Below are 14,198 nucleotides of genomic sequence, written 5' to 3'. Positions count from 1 at the left end.
ATGTCCGCTGCCCTCAGTTGCTCGTACTTGGTGGGAGATAGCTTGGTTCCTAATCATACTGTCAAAAGTTCAACCTTGCTAGAACTTGGTTTTCCCCAATATCTCAGCACCGCCTGGTGTGCGAAGTAATAAAAAAATGGCTAAAATAATTCCTATGGTGTGAGAGGATTTTTCTGTCGTACATTTATTACTATAGGGTTCTTGTGTACACAATGTTTTGGATTCCATGGACCATGGTTTTTTATAGAGGGCTTGTTGAGATGAAAGGTGTGGCCATGATTTAGGGGAAGCAGAAATGTTGAAAATGCATGAGATAGCATACAGGTAGAACCTCCATTTCTGGTCTCATGCAACAAATATGATCCTTGTACCATATATACATTCTGTAAACTGAAGCAATGTTTTTTTTTCTCCCAACAGGATTGCTAATATACATATTTATATGAATGGCAGGACTTCTATCAAAGTAAGTGATATAAAACAATGAGAATGAGAAGCTCCCACTGCTAGTCTGGTTCAAAATATCCTACTGCGACATATTACAAACTAGACAAAAGCTGGATGTGAGAATTTATATGAGAACCAAAACTGCATGCTAGGCTTCGACTCTCAGAATGCAGGTCGGTCTTGATCAATGGTTTTGCCAACGGAGATAAATGACGAAAACCGTGGTGTGGCTGGTGACAACAGGCGGCGAAGGTCAATAGCTGCGACCCCAGAATGACCACGTCTTCGCAGGCTTCCCAGAAGCAAAGCACAGTGTTCCTGCATTTCAGCGCAGAAAATCACGCACATGTCAGAGCCACGACTCCACGAGCATGCAACAGAAAAACAAAAACAAAAACAGAGAAGGTAGTAATTCACAGGCAAGTTTCATACCTTCTGGGAGATCTGGCTGGTCAAATGGAGTACACAATGTTTTGGCAGCTCCGAGATCCCCCTTTGTCCGAGCTTTGACGTCCTTCTCAACTTCCTGCAGCAAAAGCATGAAACTGTATGATGAACACGCTGAGTGGAAAGTACTGCAGGAAGAAAATATTAGATACAAACGGATAAATTAAATGGTTAATTGCTCAGTTTCAACAACTGAATGTTTGTTTTTCAATTTTTTAAGTGCTGACTTTTAATCTTGAGTTTCGCAACATATTGTAGAATATGTGTACAGAAAGTTTACATCAGATACAAACTTGTATGCCAATCTTTACTCACTCTTATAAGTTAATAGTTGCCGGAAAAAAGTTCAGTTTGGAGGGGAATATGGTACTTCAAATACCTCTTCATCACACCATGGAGCCAAGATCAACTTCTTCTCATTCAAAGCTGCTGTGAATTCATCCCAGGTGTGGATGATTTCGATGCAAGCATCTCTCTTTTGCTTGGCTGTTTCAAACAAGCCGTCTTGAATTTCATCCAGTAACATTCTTACATGCTCCACCAAATCGGTCGAAGGAATGTCAGCCTTTGCACCATTATCTCGGCGGACAATGCGCACCTGAAATAGAAGGATGATATTTCCATTTACTCGCGGAATGGACGTTCATGAAATGATGACAAAGTACACAACAATGAGAATTAAATCCTTAATAACTCTATACAAATACAAAACTAAAAAGGGACAACTCAATATACCTGCTTGTTTGCCAGATCTCTTGGACCTATCTCAATTCTCAAGGGAATACCTTTCATTTCCCAGTGAGAATATTTCCATCCAGGCGAATAGTTATCACGGGCATCCAAGTCTGCTCGCATCCCAGCTTGGTTTAAAGTGTAAACAGCCGACTCACATGCACCACTAATAGCTACAGTGTCCGCATCCCTGAATGGAACAGGAATGACGATGACCTGGATAGGTGCCACCCTTGGTGGTAGCACTATGCCCTTGTCATCACCATGCGTCATCACCATCACCCCAATCTGCAAGAAGAGCATTCGCAGTACCAAACATATACAACATAAATTTAGGTGGAACCTTAATTGAAATAATCCAGGCAAAAACATATAAGGCGGCAATTGTTTTCTACAAATAGAACATCACATGAAATTGCCAAAGTTACCAAAGATGGTTACTTCCAACCCTTTCCATTAGCACCAAAGCTGGCGCTAAATTCTCACCATGATGCAAAAATAAAACGGAGCACCAACTATTAGCTACCACTGCAAAGAATTATGGAAAACTGTTCAAATCAGCTTAATTGTATTATATATTGTTTGTCGTGAAATATAGATCCAGACGTACACTAACACTCCACACCTTACCACCACCTGCTTATTGACGTGTCAAAGCTTTGGAACCGAAACATAATACTTTAGGGAAAAGTAGCTACTCATGTAGAGAACTGATGACAAGTATGCCATGTATGCCACTTGGTATTCTTACAAAGTAAACTTATAAGCTTATTATATCAATCAATTTACATCAACCAACAAAATATCTAAGCAGGAAAGCAAGACAATACGAGTATATACAATATAAACGTGTCATTGCCATTTCCAAAACTTCAGAATTGACAAAAAAAAAGGTATACCAAGAAGGGAGTTCGAAAGAAATCAGCTAAAAGTAGAAAAAATAAGAATTACCGAGCGGGTGGAGTATGCCCAAGAATTCTGCCACACAAAGGATCTTTTACCCTTCTCATCCTCGAAACGTATGTCAAACATCTTTGCAAAGTTTTGACCAAGACAATGTGAGGTTGCGCCTTGTATACCACGGCCAGTGTTTGGAACAAAGGCCTGCAATAAAAAAACCAACTGCCTTCTTACTTGGACAGCTTTAAGAAGATAGGTGTAGCAAAAATGCAGCAAAGATTCTCTTGATAAAAACCTCAACACTGGTTGTGTAAAATCCACCAGCAAATTTTTCCATCTCACTTTTCCTCCCTTTGAACACTGGAACTGCTAAAAATTCTTCATATATCCTTCGGTAGAGCTCCAATATATGAAGAACCTGATCAAATTATGATAATTTCAAATTCCACATGTAGTTTGCGTAGAATCATATTATCAAATACACCTTACAATTAATACTACAATATTGCATTTTTTCAAGTGTGGTTTTGATATATAAGGACTTTATTCAACAAGTTTTTGCGTAAAACTACTTAAATAAAACCATGATTATATTTGAGAAAAGAAAGTAACATTATGAGTTTATACTTTCTAGCGGTATAATTCAAAAAAAGAAACAAAATAATTATCCACATGAGATGTCTCATATCTCTTATAACTTCAGAGTTCCTACACTATACTGGTCAGCTGTTGCTTCACCCCAGCAACTATATGGGATAAAACCAACCAGCTTATCAAAACAAACTCAATACCACTAGTTTACAACCGAACCAATATTTAAAAATTGTAGAAATAAGTAGTTAATACCTCTTCATCTGCCTCGTCTTTTGTCGCAAAAGCTGTATGCCCTTCTTGCCAAAGAAATTCACGGCTCCTGAATTGAACAGTTGCAGAATGTTTGATTCAGGCAGTTGATGCGAAATTTTATGTGATAAAAAGGGCTAATCATGCAGCCATCAACATGGATCTTTGCAGAAACACAAGGTGCATATAATTTGCATTATCAGTACATTGAATGAAAAAATTGTGAAAGCATCATGGTTTTTTAGATAATGAGCATCAGATTGCTAGTGTAGCAGAGGAACACTACAATTGGTGATGCAATAGATGCATCATGTTGGAAATATAAAGTAGTCAGGGTGAAGAAATTCAGTGAAACTCCGAGTTGCATTGATATCATTTCCGAATCTTCTGTAATATTCGGAATCAAAATCACAATGTTGGCATTAAAGTGTTTGCTAGAGCTATTTCATGATTTAAATAAACAGATCTCCTTGACTCTGAGAATATTTTACAGTGTACTTATTTCATTCGCACACAAATGAATATTTTGCATTTGCCATTAGCAATCAGACACTATGGCACTAGTAGGACAAACATAATAAGCAGACAATACAGAATGGGAGAAGTACGGGGACAAACGTAACAAGCTACCAAACAATTGACTAACCTTATGAAAGGAGTTGGACTGCTAAACTCCCATCGAACGATGTTGCACCACTGGTTACACTTCCAAGGTAAGTCGCGGTGGCTTCTTATCCATTTAGAGAAGTATGGATACATGGCAGTCTCGCTTGTGGGCCGGACTGCAATAGGAGCTTCCAGATCAGATTTTCCTGATTTAGTAACCCATGCGACCTGGAACACAAATTGTTCATTAATCATCTGATTCAAGTTCTTCTACAGAGGGATAGTATATTTCAGAGTTACTTGGATAGCATTCTAACTTTCTAATGGAACATGTAGAGAGCTGAATGCGAATGGCAAGAGGAAAAAAACACACACCTCAGGAGCAAAGCCCTCAACGTGGTCCTTCTCCTTCTGCAGAACATCCTCGGTAATAAACAAAGGGAAATAATATGGCTTCAGCTTCAGCTTCTTAATTTCCGCTTCAAAGAATTCCTGCACAAAGTTATCGCCGGTGGTTACTAAAAGGAACAGAGCTACAGTAATTTTGAACATGATAAGACCATAAACTTAAGAATGCATCAAATAATAATTCTGGATTAGTTCAATTTCACGGAGGGGTACAACTTACTTTCATCAACTCCCAGATCTCCATCGCCCATGGCCTCAAGATATAGCAGCCAGAGATGTCGTAGTACTCAATCATCTCGCTGTTAACAATAACCTGCGCAAAACCAACAGCAAAGCTTCGTTTCGAATTTTGGTATGTCGAAAGAAAAGAAAAAAACAAATTTCGCAAATCTAGTGGATCATTCAACTCAGCAGATGTCAAAATAAAAACCATTCGACTTAGCACTTGCTAAAAAAACATTCAACTTAGCCGAGACGGCAAGGGCTAGAGGAAGGCGAAGAAACGCACCTCGGAGTACCACTCTCCGAACTTGTCGTCCTTCTTGAACGACATCCCCAGCTTGGTCTCCTTCATCTTCTTCCCTGCAACCCCAGACGTAAGCGCGACGAGAAGAAGAAGAAGACGAATAGCGACGCACCTCGGCTGGACGGATCGCCGACCGCCATGCGCAGCTTGCACTTACGTGACGAAACACGAGCACGCTGGCGAGGTCGGGTTTCCGCTCTCCTTTGAGCGAAAGCCGGCGAGGGAGAATTGTATTGGCCGGCGCTACCGAGTCCGATAGGGAAAGGAATTCCCGCTAGAGCTGGAATGGGCCTGTTGCCTTGAGTATTTTTATTCTCTCTTGTTTTTAGTTTTTTACCACGGTCCGGTCTTAATATAGTACGGAGACGAGGGTCAATGGAGTAGTATCCACGTAACCTATCGATTGTTTAACTGATCGCCGCCGTCACACGATTTTAGTGCTGGAGTTTTCAAAAATATTGATTGGGTGGCGGCCACGTAACCGACCAACCTACGTCAAAGACAACATTGACTAATTTAAGCACACATTGCTTGGTCTTGGAAAAGTGTACAGGGTCAAAAGATATTTTTCATTTTGTTCCGTTTCATCGAAGAGAATGATCGAGACGATCAGTATGCGCCATAAGTTACTCAAAATAATCTCTTCGAATTCACTTGAATATGTTGCATATCATATGGGTGAAAAGCTGATGCTCTGTTTGGTTTACACAAGGTAATCTCGAAAACATCAATAGTCCTGGGGAGAGATGATTACAGGAGGAAGATCCTTGCAGACAAAATCAAAGCATTACCAGCAAGTCGCAGTTCTGCGATGAAACAAAATTCATCTACTTGCTCCTCACCAGCATTACGCAAAATTCGACCACGCAAGAGTGGAATCTTGCCTTCCCCAGCTTACGACGGTATATCAAATGTAGAAACAAAAAAAAAAAACGGTGACCAGCTCATAAAGAAAACTCCATTTCAGCCCGTTTCAAAACGCGTGAAACCATGGCGTAAAACTCAGGTTCTTCCTCTTTTACTTGATCGAGCGTGGTGGATTCATGCGCATCCGCCTGTAGGAAGAAACAAAAGGTGAACCATAAGATCAAGATATTTTACCTCTCGAATCAAATGTCACTTATAAAGGTACACATGATATATTATTGTTACCTCAGTGAACTTGAGAAGTATCAGATTTGCCACGCCGGCAGGCTTCGATTTGTCCCACCTGATAAAATAAATCACCACAGTAAAAACATGAACAAACACACTTGAAAACACCAAACACGTTAACACATTAATTAACGATGATGGGAAACCATGTATACAGTACGCCATGTTGCTCATTCCGTAGGTCAGATTGTCAATGGAACTTGATACAAAAATGATGTTGAAGACTTAAGATGGAAGTAAGACGTGTGATGGTATGTTGATGAATGCATATCACACAACTGAAGTTGGCATAACACTAAGTGAGCTCAACCTGGACTAATAGTTAGCACATCAAGTTTACAGTTCATCTCATCATCCCACAGAAGTGCAGCATGCCATAGTCCACTTCAGTTATTAGCAAGTGAAATCTATGTCACACCATACCAAATTATATTTTACTCAACCATGTCAGACATGTATAAAACATATCAAAAGTACATAGCTACCACGAAAACCATGGTATGTGTCATGTAAAACCGCATTTTATCAGTTTAACAGAGAGACGTACCGAACAAGCATTAGTTCATTGACAGATCTCCACATTTTTCGGCCAGTGTCCTTCATGTTTTGATCTCTAGCACTTCGGCCACGCCACAATTCTTTCACAATGTACATCACCTCTTGCGCATCAACCTTTAATGCAAATAAAAGACAATTAAGAAAAAACTACAACAAGATGTCACGGTGTGGGGAGGCCAAGAAATTACATTTTCGTAAGTATTACTAACGAAAAACACAATCTAAATAGCACTATAATGCCCTAGTAAGGACCTTCAAATCCAGGTTATGAAGTGGCATAGCAAGAAATATACTACCTCCCTTGCAAATTATAAGGCGCATTCGAGTGTGTACAAGGATTACTAAGCTTATAAAATGAGGGAAAGAGAAGAGAACCGTGCTATGATGCTATCCATACTTAAATACATCTGACATGGAGAAAATACTAGTTAGTGAGGCACTACTTATATGCAGGAGAAGGGCAAACATGGGAAAAAAAGTTCATGCACACCTCACAATATGAAACAACATAACAAAATTTTATGCCTCATAAACTGAAAAGGAGGAGTAAAATAATACCAAAACTTGTTCTGCTGACCCATATATCAGCTCCTCATGCTCAAGAAGACGATGATGAAGAACACGGTAATGATCCAAATCCAGGTTAACAATTGGTTCAGTTTGAAAATCTAAATTGGCTAGCTGAGTAACCACATAGGAGGCCATAACTTGACCAAATATTGCAGGGATTGTTCCCAGTACTGGGATAATGCGAACCCTGAATCCTGGAACAATCTGCAAGATGATGCATACCATGTTGTCACTATTATTTGCAGTACTAGTATATAATCAACTAGATGATTTATAGGAATTTAACTAAACCATTATCATGCATGAAAACAAAGAGAAGAAAGTACTATTCAACCAGGTAGCACGAAAGGTGCCTGGTGCATAGATAATATGAGCTGACCTGGTAATCTGATGGAGTTTCCTCTTCTTTCGAACCTTGAAAAGGAAGTAACTTTGCCTTGGGCTTCTCCAACGAAAAAACTACTGGTATTCCACCTTCAATTCCATGATCCTTCTTCAACCGATACCGTACCTACAGAAAAAAACGAACTGGTGCACTTAGTTATAGCACATCCAATATTGATCACATAGCAGCTTTAAAAGATTAGAAGAGTAAATTTTATTCTTTGAACCAAGTTGACAATATTTACCGTCCTAGAAAGGGGGTCGTTACTTGATTCTCTCAAATCTGCAACACGAATTCGGGTTGGGTCAGCTCGAGCTCCAGCCCCCATTGCAGAAAGTACCCTTAACCCTCTGCGTACGCAAGCCGCAAGGAGAGCCACCTATTAAAATATCAACAATATCCAAACGTCTCATGATGTAAAAAAACATTGTATTGAATTACTTAAATAGCATGGACAAAACTGAGACAAGTAATAATTTGATAAAGACATTAGGTTTGAACTACCCAGTAGAGTGGCTTTGTGTTGATTATTCATCAGAAGCAAGATTAGGAGCATGCACCTTTCTGGCTAATTTGCTTCCAGAATTTAATAAGTAAATTGTGATTATGCGTCTAAATCATCTCTTCATGAAACTGACGACATATGATGTACTCGCAGCTATTTCTTCATGAAACTAAATACAGGAACAGAAACAGGAACAGTAGCATTTAGAGCATAATAACATGAAAAATAAAAGGTACACCTAAATACTTAAGAAAAACACGAAATGCATGAAAGGCTAAAATCATTATCTAATAAGAGATCAATATCAGGTTTGGAAGGAGAATTATTTCAGCTATATTTGTTACCTTAGTATCAATGTTATCTATGCAATCAAGAACAAAATCTGGCTGTCCAGAAAGAATTTCGTCCTCGGCTGATGGATCATACAACTGCACTCTTGCTTCTATTTTGCACTCTGGATATATCATTGAGAAATGCTTCTTGAGGCATGAAGCCTTTGGGGTCCCAACATCATCTCTGGTTGCCACAGCATGCCGGTTTAGTGATGAGAGTGAGACCTTTCAACATATCATGAGTTCCATGTTAATGTCCACCTATTTTGGATGCAGTATGTTATTACATAACATAATGTAAGCATGCCCAGTTCATACTGCCACAAAACCTGGGTATATGCATGATATGCAATAATGCATAGAAAATAAGTTATGATGCATCTGTCTATTTTTTATATAATACTGCAAGGCGCAAAGATTCTGTTTCTCAAATTAGAACTCTGGAAGCTTTACATCATATATAATTAATTAACAAAAGAGCAAAGCAACTCCAAGTTGCCAAAGTAACAATTTTACCTGATCAAAATCTACTAGAAGCAACCTGCCAACCCCAGATCTGAGGAGCATCGAAGCAGCATGACTGCCAACTCCTCCAAGACCAATGACTACAACAAAAGATTCAGTAACTTTCTTCTGGGATTCAATGCCGAAAAACTGTATGTTCCTGAAAACATAAAAAGTAAACAGGTGTTGGTAACCACAATAAAAAAGATGATCCAAATGTTGGGGTTAGTGTAATGTAGTCTGAACATTTAAAAAGTTGGATCAAAGATAATGCTTAAGAATATCTATAATGTACAGAGAATGGTAAGGTATACTAATTGTGTATCGTGTGAATACACATCACTCTCTGCTCACATTAACATGGAAAGTTATGAGGTAGATTTGACCGCAGGAAAAAAAATAGCTTACTTTAGCATTGGGTTATACTATAATATTAGCTATATGCCTTTAGCTCTAGCAGCAGTTATGAGGAGTTCAATAGTTGTTGCGCAAGTTCAAATACACGTCGTCGTCCTATCTGGAATTAGAGAAGTGACTAAAGGAGACCCTCTAGAACTGGATAGTAAGAACACGAACCTTGTAAGCTGCTCAGCGACAACTTCATCGGAGAGAAGATCCGAGCAATCCCTCGGACGTGCTCCAGGTCCTGCAGCCCCTGCTCCCAAGGAACACACTTAAGACAAAAGTACATGGTAGACTAAGTTGAAAGCTCAATAACAGGAATTCGGCTAACCAAGTAACTATTAAGCACCCAATTGCCCACACAGCACATAATTTTTAATTGTTCCAAGGAGATGTGAGATATCCATCATCTACTTGGTGCACCACCGGTGGTACTTGGACTGACGCCTTGAATTCGCAGCAGTCTCTAGAATTACTAGTACATATTCGACTGGGAAGCCATTAACCAAAATGTTACCAGCGTGCAGCACACATACCGCTGCTGCCAGTGCCACCATTGGACTCCAGCAGGTTGCGCACGTAGCCCTCTCTCCGCTTAGACCTGCCACTCGGCAGCAACAGGAACCAAAATGAAGCGAATGGTAGGGGAATGCTCCCAGCAGCTCGTGGCCCGAGCTTTTGGGGGCTTGGGTTGGTGAGGGGAAGAGGGTTCGGCTGAGTTACCTGGAGATGAGGTTGAAGATGGCTGCAGTGGTGAACGCGCCGAATGCGGCGCCGGCCCCGGCGACGGCGGCGAGGAGGAGCAGCTGCCTTGCCCTGTCCTCCATGTCTCCGGCGGGCGCTGCCTAGAACCCTAACCCCGAACGATCTCCGGCGGCCGAGGAGGAGGAGGAATGCTTGGAGGCGGCCCGATACGATCTGCTTAGTTCGGGCCCTCTGTAAAGCCTGGTCGATTGCTTTTGGCCTGTTGCGGTAGGCTTATGGGCTTTATTTGCCTCGGCGCAGCCAAGAGTAATACAGGTTATGCTAAAAAAACACACACAGTGTAATTGTATAATTTTCTCAACAAAAAAAATGTTCGATGATTGTGTTCTGAAAGAAGAAAGAAATTGAAGACCTCGAAGATTTGTTACTATCTTTTAGACTTTATTTTTTAATTGTTGGAGCCAGTTCATGTATCTCTACCATGTAATATTTGTTGCTATGAATATATGTGGTATTGATTGTCAAAAAAAAAAGTCCGATGATCATGCTAGGGAGACTCTCACCCTCCCCCCTCTCGCCCCGTCCTCCTCTCTTCTCCCCCCATCCACTTTGAGAGTCTCCCGGCCATCTCGGGCTCTTCTCTAGCGCCTCCTCGCCCCATGTGAGTAGTAGTAAGGCTAGTAGTAGGTTCGCAGCTGGCCCTATATAGCGTATGGTGTCATGTGGGGATTCCTCTTGCTGGCGCTCACGCGGACTCCGCCGAAGCTCCATGGTGGAGTTCGAGTTTCCGAGAGGAATCTTGCAAGATCCTCTTGGATAAGAATAGCGGCGACTCGGACCTAGCCATGGCGAGAGTCTAGTTGACTTCTGGAGACCATCAAGGCAATGGTAGCAGAAGGCGGCGATGCTCTTTGCTTGCTGCTGGAGTTCGGACTGAGGCTGCCTTGCCTACATCTGTGGAGATCTTCGGGAGCGCATCATCGGCAACATCTCCACGACGGCGCGTCGCCGTTTGACTATTGAATCTAATGGTCGTGGGGCGACCATCCACACTCTGATGTCATCATCCTCATGTTTTCCCTCCCGACAAAACGTGCCAAAGGGGAGGGCATTCTTCAACTCCATCGCGGCAGTTCACGCATGCCCGTCTCCAAATGTATGGAGTTCATCTTCAACAAAGGTGGAGAAGGATCCGATGGCACTCTAATACTCTTGTGGAGGGTTCTTTTACTACCGAATTTCAATGAATGTATTTAACTTTTCTCATTTTTGGAGGTTTTTTCTTGTAAAATATGAACCACAACTTCTAATTAATGCAACAACTGAACCTTCGGGGTCCTTTTCCTGTTAAAAAAAGGTTCAATTACGTATGGATGTATGTGTTGTGGAGGCAGACAAAATGATGAAGAACAAATCCAATTTCTATTAGGTGCTAGAGCACTGTTTGTCTACCACGGTACTCCCTCGTCCGGTTCGTCAGATCCAAATCGTGCGTCTCAGATTTATCGGCGCTAACGTCCAAAACTCTGGAGGCAATTTTCTTTTCTCCTTCCTTTTTTTCCCTTTTAGCCATTTCATTTTTGCACTGCGAGACATGAGTTCATCCGCATTCTCTCCTTCTCTCTTCTCGCCCCCGTCAAATCTGCTCCCGATCTCCACCGCTGAATCACGCTCGTCGACGGTGAGCTGTCCGACGAAATCAGCGTAGGAGCATCTGTGGCCGGTTGTAGTAGCCGTGTAGCAGCTTGATCAGCGCGGAGAAGCGGATCAAAGCATTCAGGCCCCCCGCCGCGCTTAGAGCTTTCATTCGGCGGCGCGGTGCTGCGGCACGGGGCCGCAAATCCGACCGGTATGTGGAGTATATCGTCGAAGTAATCGTTGAAGAAGAGCATCCGCATCGTGTTGCTGGTGAGTCCTTCGTTCCTGCGTGCGTTTTGACATGCTCATGTTGATTTTGGGTTGGTGTTCGCTCGGTTGGAGTTAGACTTGGATTCTCTATTATTTGCCACGTGACCACCACCTGTCATTGTCAATAGAGATGGAAAGAAAAGTGTGTTATATTATAAAATGCCCCCCCCCCCCGCCTTGTTCTCCTCCATTTAGGAGTCAATCGGCATCGCGGACCTGCCAATTCGACGATTATGTGGAGTTTCGAACATTGTCCAAGGTTGTTGGTGAGTTCTTCGATCCTGCATGCGTTTCTACATGCCCATGTTGAGTTTGGGGTTGGCGTTTGGTCTGTTGGAGTTACCCATGATTTCCTCCGTTTAGGCACAAAGGAGGTGGCTCTAGTTGTTTTTTGCTACATTCTGATAGTTTATACATCCTGGGTGTATGAGCAGTATGTATGCTTGTTGGATTCCATACACTCGTCATGTGACATTTGCTGAGGTTGATATCTAATAGATTGATGATTTTTGGATCATCAATTTTCTACATGATGTTAATTACTGCAAACTATTTACATGGCATGTAACATTTGTACCCTATGATGTATTCTTTTGAAACCATAACATGTAGTATGATGGCAGTCACAGGGATGTATAAAATTGTTTATATATACATTGTGTATGTAGTTCATGTCCATGCACATATGTTGTAGAATGTATTTTTGGGTTGGGATTAATAGTACATTCTCTGCATTTGTTATATGGCAATAATGTAAAAAATGTCTATAAATACTTGTTGCGTATGGAGTTAGTATTTCCCTATTGTGTTTGGACGTATATTTTTTGATATATTGCTTTGATTTTAACTGTAGGATGTAAAAATTAATAACTATATACATTGTTATATATCTTCTGATGCTTATGATGTATTTTTATATCCAACGCATTCAAAATATATATGGCACTATAGAATATATTTTTTTCTTTTTTTTAGAATGTATTTGCAGGTGTTCTCATTTCCAATCAATTTTACCAGTCATATTACGCAACATATCATATCATGGTATGACTGTTCTTCTATCATACCATATCATGGTTTATCTTATGATGTATTTTGCCTTATACTTATTTTTTACATCTACTTTATGTTGTAGAAACCTGAACGTACACCAAAAAACTCAAAAGTTGAGAAGTCAAAGTACAACAGGATAACAGGATGAGGAACAAATTCAGTTAACCTGAGCGTGGACTTTGGGGGAATGCACATGATGTTGGCCATATGATGAACCCCTAAGCCGGTTCCTACCTAAGGCGGGACGCATTTCGGACGCCCAAAAGTGGTCGCGAGCGTCCGTTTGCGTCGCCCCGCGGACATATTTTGTCCGCTCGTCCGTTTGCGTCTGGGTGTGCTCCCACCGGAGCGACCCATTTTTTGAATTGCAACATAGTAAAAACATTGAAAGTAGTACATAAAAATGCATAAAAATTATACAAAGTAGACCTATAGGTCTAGACTAATTGCTTCCTGACGGGCCGGCACCGTCGTTGCGTCGCTCCGTCGCCTGCTTCTCCGCCGCCTCCCGCGCGGCCGCTATGGCTCGGTGCGCCGCCGCGTCCTCTTGCAGGCACTGCTCCAGCCTCGCGTTGGCGGCCTCGTCCTTGAGCGTCTCAAAAGACTCGATGAGGGCCCGCTGCTCCGCGGCCTTCTCCTCCGGCGTCGGCGCATCAGGGTCATCGGAGGACCAAGATATCCCGAGTCGGAGTCCTCGGCTGCAGCAGCGGCCGCCAGCCTACGCTGTTCCAGCTCGGCGTCCAACGTCGCGTGGCCCGCCAGCTCTGTTATCACCAGATTTTAGACAAATCCAGAGGTGGGCCGGGCTTGGAAGATTACATGTGGAAGATTCCTGAAGCGGCCTGACACGAAGGGATTGGGCTGAATTGCCCGTGTATCTTTATGGTAGATTGTATATTAGATTAAAAGTTAGAGTTTGTCTCGTGCACGGTTTAGTGCACGCCCGCATTAGAAAGTCCGCTGGACTATAAATATGTACCTAGGGTTTATGGAATAAACAACAACTCACGTTCAACCCCAAAACAAACCAATCTCGGCGCATCGCCAACTCCTTCGTCTCGAGGGTTTCTATCAGGTAGCGACATGCTGCCTAGATCGCATCTTGCGATCTAGGCAGCACAAGCCCCACGTTGTTCATGCGTTGCTCGTACTGAAGCGTTTTTGATGGCGAGCAACGTAGTTATCTTTAGATGTGTTAGGGTTAGCATTGTT

The 14,198-nt window shown here is 41.8% G+C and overlaps 2 protein-coding genes across 2 annotated transcripts; both read right to left on the bottom strand.

The window, feature by feature from the left end:
• Positions 1 to 700: 700 nt before the first annotated feature.
• Positions 701 to 5,049, bottom strand: LOC124708220 (proline--tRNA ligase, cytoplasmic-like). The gene is made up of 12 exons (XM_047239912.1): positions 5,022 to 5,049; positions 4,892 to 4,965; positions 4,604 to 4,696; positions 4,351 to 4,467; positions 4,016 to 4,203; positions 3,373 to 3,439; positions 2,822 to 2,944; positions 2,578 to 2,730; positions 1,630 to 1,914; positions 1,274 to 1,492; positions 880 to 973; positions 701 to 765 (listed from the first exon to the last, which is right to left on the bottom strand). The coding sequence occupies exons 1-12, from the start codon at positions 5,047 to 5,049 to the stop codon at positions 701 to 703; spliced, it is 1,506 nt and encodes a 501-aa protein (XP_047095868.1).
• Positions 5,050 to 5,535: 486 nt separating this feature from the next.
• Positions 5,536 to 10,147, bottom strand: LOC124673368 (tRNA threonylcarbamoyladenosine dehydratase-like). Its single transcript, XM_047209460.1, has 11 exons — positions 10,044 to 10,147; positions 9,857 to 9,921; positions 9,495 to 9,573; positions 8,931 to 9,078; positions 8,427 to 8,639; positions 7,822 to 7,956; positions 7,572 to 7,703; positions 7,181 to 7,396; positions 6,612 to 6,736; positions 6,062 to 6,119; positions 5,536 to 5,964 (listed from the first exon to the last, which is right to left on the bottom strand). The coding sequence occupies exons 1-11, from the start codon at positions 10,145 to 10,147 to the stop codon at positions 5,854 to 5,856; spliced, it is 1,386 nt and encodes a 461-aa protein (XP_047065416.1). The 3' UTR covers positions 5,536 to 5,853.
• Between the last annotated feature and the right edge of the window lie 4,051 nt (positions 10,148 to 14,198).

This window comes from Lolium rigidum, chromosome 1 (genome assembly GCF_022539505.1).
Source record: "Lolium rigidum isolate FL_2022 chromosome 1, APGP_CSIRO_Lrig_0.1, whole genome shotgun sequence".
NCBI lineage: Eukaryota > Viridiplantae > Streptophyta > Magnoliopsida > Poales > Poaceae > Lolium > Lolium rigidum.
The sequence above is the reverse complement of the archived record's forward strand: the minus strand, read 5'-3'. Positions and strand labels throughout refer to the sequence as shown.